The following is a 17,455-nucleotide window of genomic DNA, read 5'->3' on the forward strand; positions in this document are numbered from 1 at the left end:
TGGGGAGGGGAGGGGGTGCTGGGGACAGGTGTCCCCACCCCGCCCTGGGGACCCCGCCCAGGGCTCCCCGTCCACTCGCCCGTGCTGCTTCCCTTCTCCTTCCATCCCGGCTTTGGATTCTCCCCCTCTCCCCCGAGTCGCGGTCTGTGTCCTCAACACCCCTCGTCCAGGAAGTGGGGGTCCCCTTTCAGTCCTCCAATTCTGACAACTTTAGGTCCCAGTCCCCAGGCTCGCTCTCCCTCTCCCCCTTCCCCCCTCCCCCCCCACGTTGCCCTCCACCCCGTCCCTTTCCCCCTCACCACGCTGCCTCTCTACTCCTTGAGTCCTCGGGGCCTCCATGACCAGTTCTTGGAGCTGTGGCGTACCCCACCCCACTTTTGGCTTGCTCTCCTCTCTCTCAGCTGGTGGAAGCCCTGAGCATCTGGGTCCCCCCCACCTCGCACCCCCAGTCTGGCCCTCGGCATCACGCTGCCCTCCTCCCCACTGCTGTCCACCTCCCCCATGGATTCCCCTCCCCCTTCTCCAGGGTCCACCATGACCCTGCCGCCCCCATCCAGCCACCCCCCCCAGCCCTCCCACCCCACCCCAGGAGAAATCTTTCCTTGAACCCCATCTGTCCTTCTAAAGCTCTCCAGCCTAGGCTTCGCTCACCTGTTTGGAGGGTGACTGCTGTGGGGACACACGGGGACAGAGACTGAATGGGAGGCTGGCTCCTGGGCTGGGTGGGGCTAAAGGCAGACCCTGGGCGGGAGGGGGCTGGGAGTGGGCGTGGGCAGCCCCTCCCAGGCCCATCCCCCCCCCCCCCCCCCAGCAGAGTGGCAGCTTGATTGTTTGGAGAAGTTCCCCGCCAGTTTGTCACCAGGGACAGGAGAAGTCAGGGACGGGAGAAGACAGCCCGTCCTTTCCCAACTCCTCCGGGTCTCCCTCCCCAGTCAGCTTCCTGGCAGGTCTGAAGCTTCTGGAATTGAGAGCTTTGGGGGAGGGGGCAAGGAGAGGGAGAGGGGGAAAGGGTAGGGGGCCTTTCCTTCCCAGAAACACAGGCGGGCAGCTCAGAGAGGTGGAGTGACCCCACATTTACCTGTAATCACAGTCACAGAAAATATACATGGCAGACCCAGATAGAAATTCAGCTTCATGGGGCTGGGAAGGTGGCTCAGTGGTAGAGCGCTTGCCTTGCATGCCTGAGGCCCTGGGCTGATTCCTCAGCACCACATAAGCAAAAAGAAAAAAAGCCGGAAGTGGCGCTGTGGCTCAAGTGGTAGAGCACTAGCCTTGAGCTGAAGAGCTGAGGGACAGCGCCCAGGCCCAGAGTTCAGGCCCCAGGACAGACCAAAAAAAAAAAAAAAAAATCAGCTTTACTTATCATAACAGAGGCTGTCAGAAAAACTTCCAAAGTTCAAGTCACACCTAGCCCTCTTCCCTATTCCAACAGGTAGATTATAAGGCAGAGGGACCCTGTGTGCATGCTCAGCTCAGTGACACACTTCATACAGACACATGGGGTGAGCAGAGCCCACTAAGTCCCCAGAATTACTTCACACACATTCACATTCACATACACATACAGGGCAGAATCCTGATTTCTCCAGGACAGAGATGTATTCAGGGTGTTGAAAACTCTGGGGACACCATCCTTTCTCAAGGAGGCTGAGATCTGAGAGTCAATGGTTCAAAGCCAGTCCAGGCAAGGAGTCTGTGAGACTCTTGAGTAAACCACCAAAAAGCTGTGTCTCCAGTGGTACAGCACCAGCCTTGAGTGAAAAAGCTAAAGGATCATGCCCAGGCTCTGAGTTCAAGCCTGAAATAAAACGGAGAGAGAAAAGGAGACATAGCAAAAAGGATTTGCAGGGCTGGGAATGTCTCCCTTAGTGGTAGAGTGCTTGCTTAGCATTCATGAAGCCCTGGGTTGGATTCCTCAGTACCACATACACAGAAAGAGCCAGAAGTGATGTTGTGGCTTAAGTGCTAGGTGAGCAAAAGAAGCTTAGGGACAGTGCCCAGGCTGTGAGTTTAAGGCCCATGACTAGCAAAAAAAAAAAAAAAAAAGAAAAGAAAAAAGGATTTGCAAGCTGGTACTCGTGACTCACGCTTGTAATCCTAGCTACTCAAGAGACTAGATCTGAGGATCATGGTTCAAGGCCAGCTGGGGCAGGAAAATCCATGAGACTCATTTCCAATGAACCACCAGAAAACTGAAAGTGGACTGTGGCTCAAGTGGTCAAGCACTAGCCTTGAGCTGAAGAACTGAGGGACAGTGCCCAGGCCCAGAGTTCAAGCCCCAGGACTGGCAAAAAAAATAAAAAAATAAATAAAAAATATATTAAGGATGGAGCTCTGGTAGAAGGACCTGGAATTCCATCTCCAGCACTGAAAAAAAGAAAGTCATTCACACTATGAGGGACTTTGTTCCTGTAATGTCTCACCATGTACAGAAGCTCATGAAACCCACCAGCGTTTAAGGGAAGTGAACACATCACACATACCAAGCCAGCTCCTCCCCAGCTCTTCCTTCTGCTGTGTTGTATGCAAACACACCTAGACACGCACCGTCCCTCACACAGCCAGCATCGCTAGAAACACACAAACTCGGGGACAGAAGTCCTTGTCCCCACATTTGGCACGGATCCCAGACAGATGCTCACTCTTTACCGGCACCCCCAGAAAGGGGGGCACATTCTTTGGCACATATGGCATTCACATCCCCACTCTGTTTAGTAACCCAAAGACAGTCCCGTGGGAATGGGGGTGAGAAGGGCAAGGTTCAGGGGTCAGTCTGAACTTGGGGGGGGTGTGGTATGTGGTGCCCAAGATGTTCACGAACTCTTTGCATTTGCCCCTTGTGTGCTAAGATTGGCAGATACCTCTACTCAGCACCACCCAAGGCCCAGCAGGCCGGGACATTGTGTTCTCAGGTTGGCAGATGTTTGCCCCGCCCGGGGTAATTAGGATCCGGCTTAGACTGGCCACCCTCAGACCGGTGTCTCCGCCGTCCAGCTGCTGGGCAGCCTATAAACTCTAGAAAAGAGGGTCACCTGAGGTGGTGGCACCAGACGCAGGACCTGGACATTCTCACATCAGCTGTGTCCCCATGCTCTAGCACTTACCCTATCCTTGCTGGGGCTCACCTTCCCATTCCTGCTCATCCCCACTCTCCCAGATCCCCCCCACCCCCCACTTCCCATCTCAGACCCCCCCTTCCCGCACCAGACTGGTGGGCAGGCCGCCCTGACAACTTCACGGTTGATCATCCATCTTAACATCAAACAATAACAGTTTCTGGCAGGTCAGTGCCTGATGCTGTTGTAAAATTCCTTCACGCTTAGGGCTGTTTGTTGGTGCACAGAGCAAAGTATGGAGCGCTGAGTCTCATTATCCAAATAAGCAAATAGGGAACCTGGCTCTGAACACAGATTGCTGGAACGGCTCGGATCTGGTCAGGCAGTGAGGCCGGAGCCTGGGGTCCTCAGCTCTGCTGTATCCACCTCCCCCATTTGTTTATGCACACCCCAACGTGCCCACACGCGTTTGCTTGCACACACCCGCAAGCATTGCAGCGTGGAGTTGGGGGACGCGTCTAGGCTCGTGGCTGGGTTCCCCTTATACGCACACCCTGGCAAGCCCAGACTTTGGGTGTGTACACCCTGAATACCACTTCCTGAGTCATGTGTCTTCTGACCCCCCATGTCTGTACCCCTCCCCCGCCCCCCCAAAGAGCTCCAGGCCTGGAACTTGCAAAACACTCAAAGTCATGCCAGGTCTGGAGTCTGCCAGGCAGAGATGACCACGGCTGCCCAGGAGGTGGCGGGGGCGGGAGGGGGCAGGTCAAGGGGACCCCCTACGTGCCTCCCAGCTGCCTGTGCCAAGTGTCTGGTGAACCCCGTTTTCAACACTCAAGAAGCGGGAGGCACATGCTGCAGGGGGCCCCCTCTGGAAGTGGGTCCAGCCTTTGGGGTCCCTTCCAGCTGGAAGCCTCTACCATGGGGTTCCCCTAATCAGCTCCATCTTCCAAGGTCTTTGCTGGGAAGGGCAGCGGTCGGTGGGGGTGTGTGTGTGGAGGGGAGGTGGAGATTCTTAATCCCCAGTCTGGCAGGCCCAGCCTCAGCCCAGGGCGCCCACTAATTCCCAAACCAAACAGCAGGCCTTGCTGGGCCCACTGCCGGCTTAATCCGCTCCCCACCAGCCTGGGGCGGGCCAAGGGGCCTCCACATTCCCACACTCTGAGCTTCCAGCCCTCCTCCGTCCCATTTTCAGGCTTTGATGCCCCCAGCAGGGGCTACCCACTCAGAACCAGAACAAAGCGCCTCCCCCTCCCCAGACATCCTCCTTCCAAAACTGCCAGGATAAACACACACCTCTGCCAGGTCTCTGGACCCCTTTAGACGGGATGCCCTTGTGCAGTGTGCGACCATTCAACTTGCATGAAGGCACCGGTGCCTCCCGGTGTCAACAAACACAGCTGTCGAAGGTTATTTTATTGAGGAGCGAGAGACAGGGAGAGGTGGGGGCGACCGCAGGCCCCTCAGCCCCACCAGGGGGAACAGACCCCCTCTCCCCGCCTCCTATTCCCCCCATGGGTCTCCCCAGTACTATGGGGGACTTTGTGCAAACTCTGCCCCGTTTGGGGAGTGTGGGTGTGGAATGGCAGCAGCGAGGGCTGGTGCGGTGCTACTGGGCGCTGGGGGGTTTGTAGGGCTCCAGGAGGAGGGCAGAGAAGGTGTTGACCTTGTCTGACCCCCGCACCTCGTGCGGTAGCAATGGTAGCTTCACGATATGGAAGTCTTCATACAGGTCCTCCATCTGCAGTGGGGACGGAGGGCAGAAAGCAGCCACCAGGGGCAGGAGAGAAGGGCAGAAGAGGTCCACACACGGGTTAGGCTAGGAGTCCCCCAGGTTCCAGGAGAGAAGAGGGGGCCTCATAGTATCTTAGGTGGGAGTGGCCTGGTGATATGGGGACCCTTGGACTAGGCCTCCCGTTCCCCAGGGCCCCGGGAACCCCAGTCAGGCCAGAGGCTCTGAAATGGGGACAAAGGACAGGAGGGTCAGAAAGAGAGGAAAGAAATAAAAGTGCTGAGTTGCCCAGCTTGGTAGCTCATGCCTGTCATCCCAGCTACTCAGGAGCTAGGAAGATCAAGGTTTGAGGCCTGGGCAAAGAGTTCCTGAGACCCATCTCAATCAGGATGCCAGGCAGGGTGATTCACACCTTTCATTCCTACTTACATTTACAAGGGTGGCATGAATAGGAGGATCGTGTTCTGAAACCAGAACCCTCCCCCTCTCCCCCCTCAGGGTGAGATCACAGAGAAGTCTAGGCCGGGAAGGGAGGGCATACCTGGTCCAGGTATTTGGCTTGGATCTTGTGGCGGGCCTCACACATCTTGCAGGGCTTCTCGGGGTCAGGGAAGACGAGCTGGTTCACAATGATATTGTGGGTGTCAATCTTGCACTTGGCTAACTCCTGGATCAGCCGCTCCGTCTCGTACAGGGACAGGAACTCGGCGATGCACACGCAGATGAAGGTCGTCTGCTCCTGCAGGGTACCACAGAGGATGGTGAGGGATGGCCCAGCCTGGTGCCCACCCTCCCAGTGCCCATCCTCCCGCCCCCGCCCCCCACTGGGCCCCAACTCACAGGGTCTTTGAACTGTTCACTGACAGAGCGGATGACAGGTAGCGTCTCCTCTAGTTTGGAGGCCAGCTGGTCCGCGTTCATGTCTCCTAGGCCTAGCATGTTGCACATCTGAGGAGAGGGCAGAGTCCCCACTTACCTGGGGCCCAGGAAACGCTCCAGATTGAAGGGGCTCAAGAAACACAGGTGTTGGGAGCTGGGAAGGTGGCTTACGGTGGAGTGCTTGCCTGGCATGCATGAAGCCCTGGGAGTAAGTCCAAACAAACAGAAAAAGCCAGAACTGGCACAAGCAACTGGTAGGGCGCTAATGTTGAACAAAAAGCTCAGGGACAGTGCCCAGGCCCTGAGTTCAAGACCCAGGACTGGCAAACAACAACAACAAAAAAGTACAGGTGTGTGTGTGTGTGTGTGTGTGCGTGTGTGTGTGTGTGCGTGCGTGCGTGTGTGTATGTGTGTGTATGTGTGTGACTATCATCTCCTTGCTGGTTAAATGCAATGAGCCTGCAGGGGCTCCTGGGGCGGAGCCTTATCCCAGGGTGCCACTTTGGGTCAACTGTGGTTAAGGCCTTGGATCTCTCTCTTTTTTTTTTGGGTCCGGTCGTGAGGCCTGAACTCTGCGCCTGGGCACTGTCCCTCAGCTCTTCAGCTCAAGACTAGCGCTTTACCACTTGAGCCACAGCGCCCCTTCCGGCTTTTTTCTTTTTTGCTTATGTGGTGCTGAGGAATCGAACCCAGGGCCTCATGCATGCAAGGCAAGCGCTCTACCACTGAGCCACCTTCCCCGCCCAGACCTTGGATCTCTTGCAGCCTCAGTTTCCCCATCTATAAGCCTGGCACACATTGACATCACAGAATGGTACTGGGCACATAATAGGTGCACAGTGAGTGTCACGGTAAACAGGTAACCGGCAGGGCTACTGTGAGGCTGAGCAGGTGGCTGAGGAGGTAAAGCCACTGCCTGGGGTCGCATAGCTGGGCTGTGCAATAGAGGGCAGAAGATGAGATGAGGTCGAGTATGCGCTGTGCCCCCCATGCCTGTCACTGGACTATGTTATACATCCTTCCTGGAGTAAGAGGAGAAAGAAGGAGGAGGGAGGGGTGGGGGAGGGACCAGCCTGCCTGGGAGATGAAGGGGCTGATCTGCGTTTTGATCTGCATGAGTCGGCCCAGGCCTCGTTCCACGATGGTGGGGAAGTTGAGCAGCCTGAGCGTGTGGCCCGTGGGTGCCGTGTCAAATACCACCACGGAGAAGTTCATGCCCTTCACCAGCCTGAGGGGAGAGGAAGATGGGGCGGGAGGGGGTGGGGGGAGGGAGGTCAGGTCTGGCCTCTCCTCTGCCAGACAGCCCCCCCCACCCCCAATGGCTGGGCCTGACCTCATGACCTCAGCATAGCTCATGGCCTCGTCGATACCCGGGAAGGCGCTCATGGCCTCCTGCATCATTTTCTTGCCCATGCTCAACATGTTGTCCTCCTCGAAGAACTCGTCGGGCAGCTCAGCCACACCCAGGCTGGGGTCGATCTCCTGGGGACCCGAGGGGACCAGAGTCAGGCACCGCGCCACAGGGGGCCTGTGTCTGTCTAACCACAGGCCTGCATGAGGCCTCAGCCCTGCCTTGGGGGACACAGGTTCTGGTACAGGCTTTTACAAGCCAAGCTGAAATTTGCAAACCGGGACTAGGGCTCCAAAGGCAAACTTAAACCATCCCTGGACAGTAAGGCCCTGTTCCCAGTCTGGAAGCTGGTTCCTGAACCTCTTCCAGATCATTCTAAGGTGAGCCTTCCTTGAACACTGGATCTCCTAGTAATGCCCTCCTCCTCACACCCCATGTAACTGTGTGTGTGTGTGTAGCAGCAGTCCTGAGGCTTGAACTCGGGGCCTTGGCACTGTCCCTGAGCTTTTGTTCTCAAGGCTAGCACTGTACCACTTTGAGCCACAGCTCTAGCTCTAGATTTTTCTGGTGGTTCATTGGAGATAAGAATCTCATGGACTTTGCTGCCCAGGCTGGCTATGAACTTTGATGTTCAGATCTCAGTCTCCTGAGTAGCTGGGATGACAGGCGTGAGCCTCTCGGGCCTGGCTGGTAACCCAGGGCCTTGTGCTCTTGCTGAGCTTTTCTTGCTCAAGGCTGGCATTATACCACTTAAGCCACAGCTCCACTCCTGGCTTTTTGCTAATTGTAAATAAGAGTCTCTTGATTTGTCTGCCTGGGCTTTGAACCTGGAACCGCAGATGTCTGCCTCCCAAGTAACTAAGATTATAAACATAAGCCACTAGCACCTGGTGAGCATGGCTTTATTTTTTTGTAGGGATTGAACTCAAGGTCTTATGATTAGCCATGTGCAGATTTTCTGTGTGCATTTTGCATTTTGAGATATGTTCTGAATAGCTTTGATGGAGCTGGCTTATGACTCGAGACCCTCCAACTTTTGCATCGCAAGTAAGTAGCTGGGATTATAGGTATGAGCCATCATACCCAAATTCAGCCTCAGCATTGAAACCTCCATGGGTCCCGCTATCCAATGTCTCTTGGCTGTCACCTTTATGCAGCCCACACCCCTTGGGTTGTTCCTCTAAATGCTTCTTCTTTGTGTGCTCATGAACCCCCGCCCCAGCTTCTCCCCAGCTCTGATACTGCTACAACTAGGTGCAATCATTCCTTTCTTGCTCCCCGTTCCCATACACACTTGTCAAGTCAGATGGCTCTGGGGCTCTCTTGAGAGATGCTGATCTGGTGTCTTCCTCAAACCTTGCCGTTCCACTGACTGCTGAGGCCCTGGCCTCAGTGAGAACAAAAGTCACTGGCTGCCCCCAGCCTCATCTCCATCCTGCAAATACTCCAGCTCTCCATGTCTCGGTCTGCCCCTGACCCTGGCAGAACCTCCCTTCTGGCTCTGTGCTGTACAGAGCTCTCCCTGCCTAAGGACAGTGCTCTGCCTAAATCACTGCTAACCCATTCTCATCACAATCAAATATGCTTTACCATCAGTTTTCTTAAAAATATCCTCCCAAAGCCAGACCTGGTGCACACACCTGTACTGTAGTCCTAGCTACTTGGGAGGCTGAGGTAGAAGGATAGCTTGAGCTCAGGAGTTCCAGGCCATCCTGGACAACAGAGAAAAACCTCTTGTCACTGGGCACTAGTGGCTCACGCCTGTAATCCTAGCTATTCAGGAGGCTGAGATCTGAGGATGGTGTTCTGAGGCCAGTCCAGGCAAGAAAGTCTTTAAGACTCATCTCTAATTAGGTACCAGAAAAAAGCTGGAAGTAGAGCTGTGGCTGAAACTGTAGAGCACTAGCCCTTGAGAAAAAATACCTTAGGCACAGTGTCTTAGCCCTAACTTCAAGTCCCAACACATCAGCACTAAAGGCAAAAAAAAAAGACCTCTTGTCTGGGAATCTCACTTAATGGTAAAGTGCTTGCCGAGCCTTCATGAAGCTCTGGGTTCGACTCCTCAGTTCCACATACACAGAAAAAGGCGGTGCTGTGGTTCCAGTGGTAGAGTGCTAGCCTTAAGCAGAAAAGCTCAAGGACAATGTTGAGGCCTTGAGTTCAAGCCCCAGGACGGATAAGAAAAAAAAGCCAGAAGTAGAGATGTGGCTCAAATGGTAGAGCACCAGCTTTGAGCAAAAAAGTTCAAGGATAGCACCCAGACTCTGAGTTCAAGTCAGTACCAGTGCAAAAAGAAATGAATAAAATAAATGGGGCGCCCGTGGCTCATTACTGTAATCAAAGCTACTCAGGAGGCTGAGATCTGAGAATCACGGTTCAAAGCCAGTCCAGGCGGGAAAAGCCCTAAGACTCTTATCTCCAGTTAACCACTGGACGTGCTGTGGCTCAAGTGGTAGAGTGCTGGCCTTGAAATGAAAAGATGAGGGACAGTGCCCAGGCCCAGAGTTCAAGCCTCACAACCAACAAAACAATAAAAATTAAAAAGTGTAAAAGTAAAAAAAAAAAAAAAAAATACGCTGGGCACCTGTGGCTCAGGTCTGTAATTCTACCTACTCAGGAAGCTGAGATCTGAGGATTGTGGTTCAAAGCTAGCCCAGACAGGAAAGTCCATGAGCTTCTTATCACCAATAAACTCTTCAAAAACTGGAAGTGGCACTATGGCTCAAAGTGGTATAGCATTATCCTTGAGCAAAACAGCTCAGGTACTCTGCCCAGGCCCAAAGAGTTCAAGTCCCATGACCAACAATAAAATAAAATAAGAATACCTTCCCAGTAAACTCAGAATCAATGCCAAGCTACTCCCAGTGGCTTGCAAGAACTCATACCATCATCTCTTCCTATTCCTCCTTAGCTTTGCATACTTTGCTTCAGTTGCTCCTTCCCATTCCTTAAATCAGTTTGTACTCATTCCTCAGAGGGCATGTTAGGAAGGGGTGAAAATAGGCCAGGACTTAATTGGTGGCTAGTGGTGTGCCCGAGCAAGAACTGTGTGTGAGCTGAGTCCTGCCTGACTTACCATGGCAAAGAGGTTGTCATAGCCTTTGACCTTGGTAGGCACCTTGGAGAACTTCTGGTCAAAAGCATCTGAGATGTTGTGGGCTGGGTCTGTGGAGATGATGAGGACACTTTCCCGCCCCTTGGAGAGCTGGACTGCTAAGCTGCAGCTGTTAGAAGGAAAGGTTGGAAAGCTGATGAGTGAGAGGTTGGGCACTGGTCCAGTTTCTATCAGAGAAACCAGAGACTTGGCTTGGCAGGTTCGGTGGGGGAGCTCTGTCAAGACATCACCTGTGATCCACAACGTGGACTAAGGGTAGGAAATAAGGTTTAGTTATTGAGGGAGCTTGGCCTGGTCCTGTTTTGCTAGGCACCCAGTGGCATAAACCATCAGGCTGTCATAGTTTACCTGTGTTCCCTTCCTCAACCAACTCTGGGCCAGGAGGTCCTCTGCTTCCTGCTAAGTTCAAGATAGTTCATGGCCCCAAGCGCGGGCGGGAATGGTACTCAAGCCTGTAACACTCGCTACTCTGGAGGCTGAGATCTAAGGATCACAGTTCAAAGCTAGCCGGGGCAGGAAAGTCTTGCCTCCAATTAGCCATCAGAAAGTCTGAAGTGAAAAAAAAAAAAAAAAAAAAAACCTTGAGTGAAAGAGCTAAAGGACAGCTCCCCCCCCACGCCCCCGATTCTGAACTCTAGCCCTGGGACCCTCACAAAAACAAAAAGTTCACGAGGTCCTCGTGTCCAGGATAATCTGCCCCCCCCCCCCCGATCCGTTTCCCTCGGGGCGGGTGGAGAGTCTGATCACGTGCCCTCCCCTCCCCGCCCCCACGGTAGGACAGCTGGCCCTGGGGGCCCTTCCTCTCCACTCGGGGCGGACTCGGGCGCCGTGGGGCTGAGGGGGACACCTGCGTGTCCCTCGACCCCTCCCCCCGCCGGCCCCCAAAGTGCGGGATTCCCCAGGTCCCGCACCTCAGCCCCACAGCAGCGATCCGAGTCCGAGGACGGGAAGTCCTCCTGGCTACGGTTGGAACCCGGAAGACCCCCGGCTCGGCCGCCTCGGTGTCCGGCTCCGGCCTCCCCCTCGCCCAGGGTGGTACGTCCCACCCGCCGCTCCGGCTGCCGCCGCGGCCCTGCTCACCTGCAGGTGGTCTTGCCCACGCCGCCCTTGCCCCCGACAAAGATCCACTTGAGGCTGCGCTGCTCGATGATGTTGCTCAGCGTGGGCTCCAGCGGCTCCACATCAGGCGCATCCTCGAACTCGTCCGCCTCAACCCCCCACCCGGCCACTCCCGCCGCCATCTTGGAACCGGCTCACGTGACCGAGCGGAGCGCACCACGCGGCGCGCCCCCCGGGGGGGGCGGGAAGTGTGCCCCCCGCGTTCCTCCTCGAGGCCGTGGCTTCCCTCGCAGGAGAGCACAGAAACGATAGCTTCGCGCTCTCGTGTTTCCAGCGTCCACCTCGCGCACCTCTTGACTCCCTTTTTCCAGGATTCCCCCTACCTCAGGGCCGTGTTGGTACGGTCCGGATCACTCCCCTCTTCTGATTGGACGGCAAGTCTTGCAGCCCTCTTTCCATTGGTGACATCTTTTCTTACTTCCACCAATCATTTCCACGTCCCGGTAGCCGCCGTCCTCTCCTTAGCAACCAGCCAAACACCCGAGTCCGAGTTGGTTCCCCGAAGGGAGAGCCGAGATCCCGCCCGGCCTCGAGTCTGCAGGCTTCCTTTCGCGTCCATCACGTCTTCTCTAACTTGAGTCTCAACGTCGCGTGAGGTCGGCCGCCTGGGTGATTCCCCTGGCTGTGAAACATCTAGACAGGTCTCCGGGCTGACGGTGGTTTATAAGGAAACACGATTCCAGTTCTGGGCAGAGTCCACGCACTCTGGGCAGGCCCTCCATGCTGGGCAGAATTTATCCCTGTAACCATATTTCTTGTGTAAGAGGCTCGAATTCCTGAAAAGCTCCTTGCACTTGGCTTCCTGTTTGAAGGTAACTCCAAGTTCAGCGAATTTCCCTTTTGACTTGAACCCCTGACCTAGAGAAGGAATACAAGAAGCGGTGTCCCAGTTCCTCGGCGGGGTTTGCCATCTTAGAACACGTTTAACCTTCGGGGGGTGGGGAGGAACTCAACCTAGAAATATCCCTGGCTCCAGTTGCGAACCCCAGGTCGTAAAATTACCTTATTATTGGAGTCTCCAGCTCCACGGAGCCAGCTGTATTCTATTCTCAGACGCAAGTGCCTAACCTAGAATTTGTGGCCAGGGGGAGGGTGTCCCAGATTCGATGTGCCTTTTAGACCCATCAAGGAACCTGAGTTCCAATGTGTCAGTTGAATGAATATACAGCCCCAAACGGGGCACTTGCACTCACAAGGAATGTTCCTAGTGGCAGATGGGGGCTTTTAGGTAATGCTTCCAGTCCCGTGCGGGAATTCCAGTTGGGAACACCAGCTGACGGTCCCAGTCCAAGACGACAATCCCCTTCCGGAGGAACGTGTGTGTCCGCGACACGCAAACTTGAATCGGACTCGAGTTTGAGAATCCAGGGGCGGGGCATCGGGACGCCACGCCCCTCGCGTGCTTTGGCGCTCCAGCCCCGCCATTGCCCCGCCCCCTCTGCGGAGGCTTCCGGGGCTCCGACGTCTCTTCCCGGCGTGCACTGCTCCGAACCCTGACAGTCGGGCGCCAAGCGCGGGGCCGGAGTGGCCTTCCCAGAGTCCTTTGCGCGGCACCTGGCGACAAGATGGCTGCCCGAGGGAGACGGGCGGAGCCTCCAGGCCGGGAGGCGCCAGGCCCTGCGGGCGGTGGCGGGAGCCGATGGGCTGAGTCGGGGCCCGGAACGTCCCCCGAGAGCGGGGACGAGGAGGTGGGCGCCGGTTCGAGCCCGGTGTCGGGCGGCGTGAACTTGTTCGCCAACGACGGTAGCTTCCTGGAGCTGTTCAAGCGGAAGATGGAGGAGGAGCAGCGGCAGCGACAGGAGGAGCCGCCCCCGGGCCCGCCGCGACCCGACCAGCCGGCCTCCACCGCCGGGGGCCCCGGGGATCCGAAGAGGAAGGGCGGCCCGGGCCCCACGCTCAGCTTCGTAAGGAGCCGCGGGGTGGGGGCGGGCGCCGGCGCCAGGCCCCGCCTTGGCACCGGGGAAAACGGGTCCCGAGGAGGGATCGAGGGCCAGGCCCACACTCGGCCGCCATGAGGGGACCCTCCCGGGTCACCCGCTGAGGATGTGGACGCCGGGTTCCCGACGAGAGGAGGCCCGGGGTGGGGGGGGCGGGAGTGGGTACCCCATATCCTACCCGCGGGAGAACCGGAGAATCGCGCTCGGAGCCGCACTCTGGGCATAGGGAAAATCCTAGACACCAAGGTTGCATGTGTGAGTGGAACCCGGACTTGGATACTGGCGACACCCTATAAATGTGGGAAAGGGGGGCCAAGTTGAGAACCCCAAGTTGATCTACGTGTAATTAGGCTTAGACCGCTGTGTGGCCTTAGGATGTACGCTTGACTTCTGTAAACTTCACGGAACCACTGTCCGTTTATTGAGTACCTGGGTGCTCGGTCACTTATGATAGAAAGGATCGCAGTTTTGTTTTGTTTTTGTTTTCAGCTTGGGCAGGTCTACCCTTTTTCTCTTCACAAAAACAAAAACAAAAAAAGTCAATTTTTTTTCTTTTGTTCCCCCGCCCCCTTCCCCGTGAACTAATCCCTGCATTATAGCATGAACCTAAAGCAGGGGTATCTCAACTAAAGACCATCATCATCTCCTCCCCTCCCCCCACACGGCAAAGTCTGGAGACATGTTTGGGTGTTAAAACTGGAGGAGGAGTTGCTAGTGACATCTATGGGTGATGCCTAGGGACTCTGCTTGACAATGCATAGAACAACAAAGAATGATCTAGTTCAAAATGCCAGTGCCAGGTTGAGTATTTCCAGGCTGAATTAATGAGCTGTATACAGATTGTTAACCCTAAGCTTGTCTCTGATGTTGGCATCAATGTTGATATAAGAATAACAGACTGGGAAGTGGCGCTGTGGCTCAAGTGTTAGAGTGCTCGCCTTGAGCTGAAGAGCTGAGGGATAGCGCCCAGGCTCAGAGTGCAAGCCCCATGACCAAAACAAAACAAAAAAAAAAACAACAAAAAGAGAATAACAGGCTGACTGGGCATCGGTGGCTCACGCCTGTCATCCTAACTACTCAGGAGGCTGAGATCTGAGGATCACAGTTCAAAGCCAGGCCAGGCAGGAAAGTCCATGAGACTCTTATCTCCAATAAACCATTCAGAAAACCGGAAGTGGTGCTGTGGCTCAAGTGGTGGAGTGCTCACCTTGAGCTGAAGAGCTGAGGGACAGCGCCCAGGCCCAGAGTTCAAGCCCCATGACCAAAACAAAACAAAAAAACAGTGTCCAAGCCCGAGTTAAAGCCCCATAACTGACAAAAAAAAAAAAAAGAAAAACCAGACTTGGGTAGGCGAGGGTCAAGTCTGGGATTCAGCTTTGTGGTGTGGGGCAGGCCTCACTTCATCTGATAAAAATGGTGTGTGAGGATCTGAGGGTTGTGGTTTGAAGTCAGCCTGGGCAGGAAAGTGTATGAGACTCTTATTTCCAATTAGTTACCAAAAAAGCTGGAAGTGGAGCTATAGTTTAAGTGGTAGAGTGTCCAGCCCTGAGTTCAAGCCTCCCAGGTCTGGTACAAAAAAAAGGGGGGGGGAGGATGTCTGGGAGCCAGGTGTTGGTGACAAATGCCTGTAATCCTAACTATTAAGGAGGTTGAGATCTGAGGATCACAGTTTGAAGAAAATCTATGAGACTCTTATCTCCAATTCACCAAAAAGCTGAAAATGGAGCTGTGGCTTAAGTAAGTGGTAGAGCACCAACCAGTCTTGAGTGAACAAAGAGGCCCTGAGTTCAAGCACCCTGGACTGGCACCAAAAAAGAAAAAAAGTCTGTGTGGACTGGAAATGTGGTTTGATGACTGCGCACTTAAAATGTGGGAAGCCATGGGTTCAATTCCCAGCACTATCAAAAGTGGGGCAGAAACCGGGCACTGGTGGCTCACGCCTGTCATCCCAGCTACTCAGGAGGCTGAGATCTGAGGATCGCAGTTCAAAGCCAGCCCAGGCAGGAAAATCCGTGAAACTCTTTATTTCCAATAAACCACCAGAAAACCGGAAGTGACGCTGCCGTAGCTCTAGTAATAGAGCCCTCGCCTTGAGCTGAAGAGCTGAGGGATAGCGCTCAGGCCCAGAGTTCAAGCCCCACGACTGACCCCAAAAAAAAAAAAGTGGGGGAAAGGGACAGGGCTGTCCTAGCAATACCTGGTTTCTATCTGGTTGAAGTGGCAGGCCCTGGCATACAGAACGTCTCCAGTCAGGGGGAGTGGAGAAGATGGTGAAAACCCAGAGTGAAGTTTTCCTGTGGCAGAAGTGTGTGTCAGGTCCCTGAGTAGATACGACGGCAGCACTAGTTGCCACTGTTGCTACTGTCCCTGTCACATTAATTGAGGGGACATTGAGGGCACACATACACACACATACATTAGCAACAAATGACAGGTTGAGGACAGGGAGTTGGTGTCCCTTGGGCAAGGTTCAGGGTGCTGACCAGTGGCTCAGTTCCACCTGGCTGTGGGAGCCTGCTCTGCCCCTCCCAGAGTCTTTCCAGGGCTATAAAATGGTTTTGAGAAGGTGCAAGACAATGACTCCTGTACTCACAGGGCTCCACATACAGTAGGTGCTCAATAAAAGGAGCTATAGCCCCCTACAGTGCCCCGGGAGGGCAGCCCAGGATCTAGGACTGCCTTGGCATGGTGGCCCCCCCGCCAGGGCAGGCGCTGAGTCGCATGTGCTCCTCTGATTGCTGCGCAGGTCGGCCGGCTGGTGGAGCTGGGCACCCCGTCGAGACGGGCCGGGCCGCCAGGCCGGGCTAGGAAGGTGTAGTGGGCCTCAGCGCCGCCCAGGGCGGGCCCGGCTCCTGTAACCCTTGCAGTCTTCTGTCCCTTCACCCAGGTGGGCAAACGCAGAGGCGGGAACAAACTAGCCCTCAAGACGGGAATAGTAGCCAAGAAGCAGAAGACGGAGGATGAGGTGAGCAGGCGGGTCAACTCTGTTCCCAGTGGGTGAGCCTCTGCCATTCCTGCCCTGTCCCTGCCCCTGCCCCGTGGCTGGTGGGCAGAATTTCCCACAAGTCTCCAGACAGCTTGGGCCCGCACGTGCTTCCCATAAACCCCAGGCCTTCCGGGGGCCCCTGGGGATGGTTCCTGGCCCCTTAACCTCCTTGTCTTCATCTGCGCCCCCTCTCACAGGTATTAACAAATAAAGGTGACGCGTGGGCTAAGTACATGGCAGAAGTGAAAAAGTACAAAGCCCACCAGTGTGGCGACGATGATAAAACTCGGCCCCTGGTGAAATGAGCCCCCCTGAGCCACGGCCTGGGACTCTGCGATGTACATACTATTTAATGCGAGACGGCGCGGCGGCCTTCCCCAGGACTGATTCACGGAAGGAAACCGAGGGCCTTCCCGCAGCCGCGGACGATTCTCCAGGACTCTTTTTTTTTACCTTGAGCACTTGCCTCCTGAGACTTACTAGAACAGTGGTTCACTGTCCCCTCCTGCCCCCCTGCTCTCTCTGGCTCTCTCTGTCTTCCTCCTCTCGCCTTCCTCTCCTTCCCTTAGCCATCACTTCCGGGAAGTAAAGAACTCGACTTAGTGCCCGAGCTGTGTGCTTGCTTTTGTCTTCTTTACCCTGCCTGACTTCAGCCCCCTCCCCTAAGATGGGGAGGGGCACCCCATCTAACAAAGCCCGGGCCTGGCTGGGTGTGGAAGGGGGAAGAGGATCCGAATACAGAGGCACATTCTCTCCTTTGTCCTGGACTCAAATCAAGAACCATCTTTCTTCCCTGCCACTGCACCCCCACTCTGCCACCTTAGGTCTGGTCTCTTAATATTTTTGTCCAACACCTGATCTTCCTGACTATGCCCCAAGAGCCGTGATTCCAGGCTGGTTCAGTGTGATCCGATTCCATTTCGGCTATAGCTCAGAGGTGTAGTCCACTGAAAGAACACACGACGCATAAGGCTCTGGGTTTAATCCTCAGCACTCACTGCACATTCATTTCCACACATCTGCCATCTTGGCTGGGCCAGAGCTGTTACTTTGCTTATTCAGCAGATACTTAACAGCGTGTCCACTGTATGCCCACCCTGTTCTTTGTGCCATGGGGTCACAGGTGAGAACAGACTTCACTCTCCCTGCCCTTGAGGTTGGGTGCAGCTGAAGCTGTTTTGGATCAGGACTGGTAATAAGGACAGAGTGGAGGCTGGCTTGTATGGCCGGGTTTATTTCACTTGACATCCGATCGGTCCTGCGGGAGGTGAGGATGGGCG

General features: G+C 55.1%; 2 protein-coding genes across 4 annotated transcripts; one reads left to right on the forward strand and one right to left on the reverse strand.

Annotated features, from left to right (window-relative positions):
• Positions 1 to 4,455: 4,455 nt before the first annotated feature.
• Positions 4,456 to 11,403, reverse strand: LOC138817716 (ATPase GET3). Of its 3 annotated transcripts, none has more exons than XM_070008310.1 (8): positions 11,214 to 11,403; positions 10,095 to 10,242; positions 8,659 to 8,730; positions 7,001 to 7,149; positions 6,745 to 6,895; positions 5,629 to 5,736; positions 5,330 to 5,527; positions 4,456 to 4,797 (listed from the first exon to the last, which is right to left on the reverse strand). In XM_070008310.1, exons 1-8 carry the CDS (start codon positions 11,372 to 11,374, stop codon positions 4,666 to 4,668), a joined length of 1,119 nt encoding a protein of 372 aa, XP_069864411.1. In that variant the 5' UTR covers positions 11,375 to 11,403; the 3' UTR covers positions 4,456 to 4,665. The 3 variants fall into 3 exon arrangements, with proteins under 3 accessions (XP_069864411.1, XP_069864413.1, XP_069864412.1); XM_070008312.1 differs by lacking the exon at positions 11,214 to 11,403 and adding an exon at positions 11,045 to 11,106; XM_070008311.1 differs by lacking the exon at positions 8,659 to 8,730 and having other exon boundaries at positions 11,214 to 11,400.
• Positions 11,404 to 12,756: 1,353 nt separating this feature from the next.
• LOC138817717 (telomerase RNA component interacting RNase) lies at positions 12,757 to 16,785 on the forward strand. The gene is made up of 3 exons (XM_070008313.1): positions 12,757 to 13,156; positions 16,077 to 16,154; positions 16,373 to 16,785. Exons 1-3 carry the CDS (start codon positions 12,818 to 12,820, stop codon positions 16,478 to 16,480), a joined length of 525 nt encoding a protein of 174 aa, XP_069864414.1. The 5' UTR covers positions 12,757 to 12,817; the 3' UTR covers positions 16,481 to 16,785.
• Positions 16,786 to 17,455: the final 670 nt, after the last annotated feature.

Source organism: Dipodomys merriami, unplaced genomic scaffold (assembly GCF_024711535.1).
Source record: "Dipodomys merriami isolate MVZ:Mamm:240054 unplaced genomic scaffold, mDipMer1.0.p SCAF_70, whole genome shotgun sequence".
NCBI classification, from domain to species: Eukaryota; Metazoa; Chordata; class Mammalia; order Rodentia; family Heteromyidae; genus Dipodomys; species Dipodomys merriami.

What these genes read in the sequence shown, in the direction of transcription:
- LOC138817717 (XM_070008313.1), top strand. Translation starts at nt 12,818, where the DNA reads ATGGCTGCCCGAGGGAGACGGGCGGAGCCTCCAGGCCGGGAGGCGCCA. An exon ending in CGGGCCCCACGCTCAGCTTC is followed by an intron (nt 13,157 to 16,076) that starts GTAAGGAGCCGC and finishes CCCTTCACCCAG; the next exon opens with GTGGGCAAACGCAGAGGCGG. An exon ending in AGCAGAAGACGGAGGATGAG is followed by an intron (nt 16,155 to 16,372) that starts GTGAGCAGGCGG and finishes CCCCTCTCACAG; the next exon opens with GTATTAACAAATAAAGGTGA.
- LOC138817716 (XM_070008310.1), bottom strand. Translation starts at nt 11,374, where the DNA reads ATGGCGGCGGGAGTGGCCGGGTGGGGGGTTGAGGCGGACGAGTTCGAG. An exon ending in GTGGGCAAGACCACCTGCAG is followed by an intron (nt 10,243 to 11,213) that starts GTGAGCAGGGCC and finishes TCCTTCTAACAG; the next exon opens with CTGCAGCTTAGCAGTCCAGC. An exon ending in GTGAACAGTTCAAAGACCCT is followed by an intron (nt 5,528 to 5,628) that starts GTGAGTTGGGGC and finishes GGTACCCTGCAG; the next exon opens with GAGCAGACGACCTTCATCTG.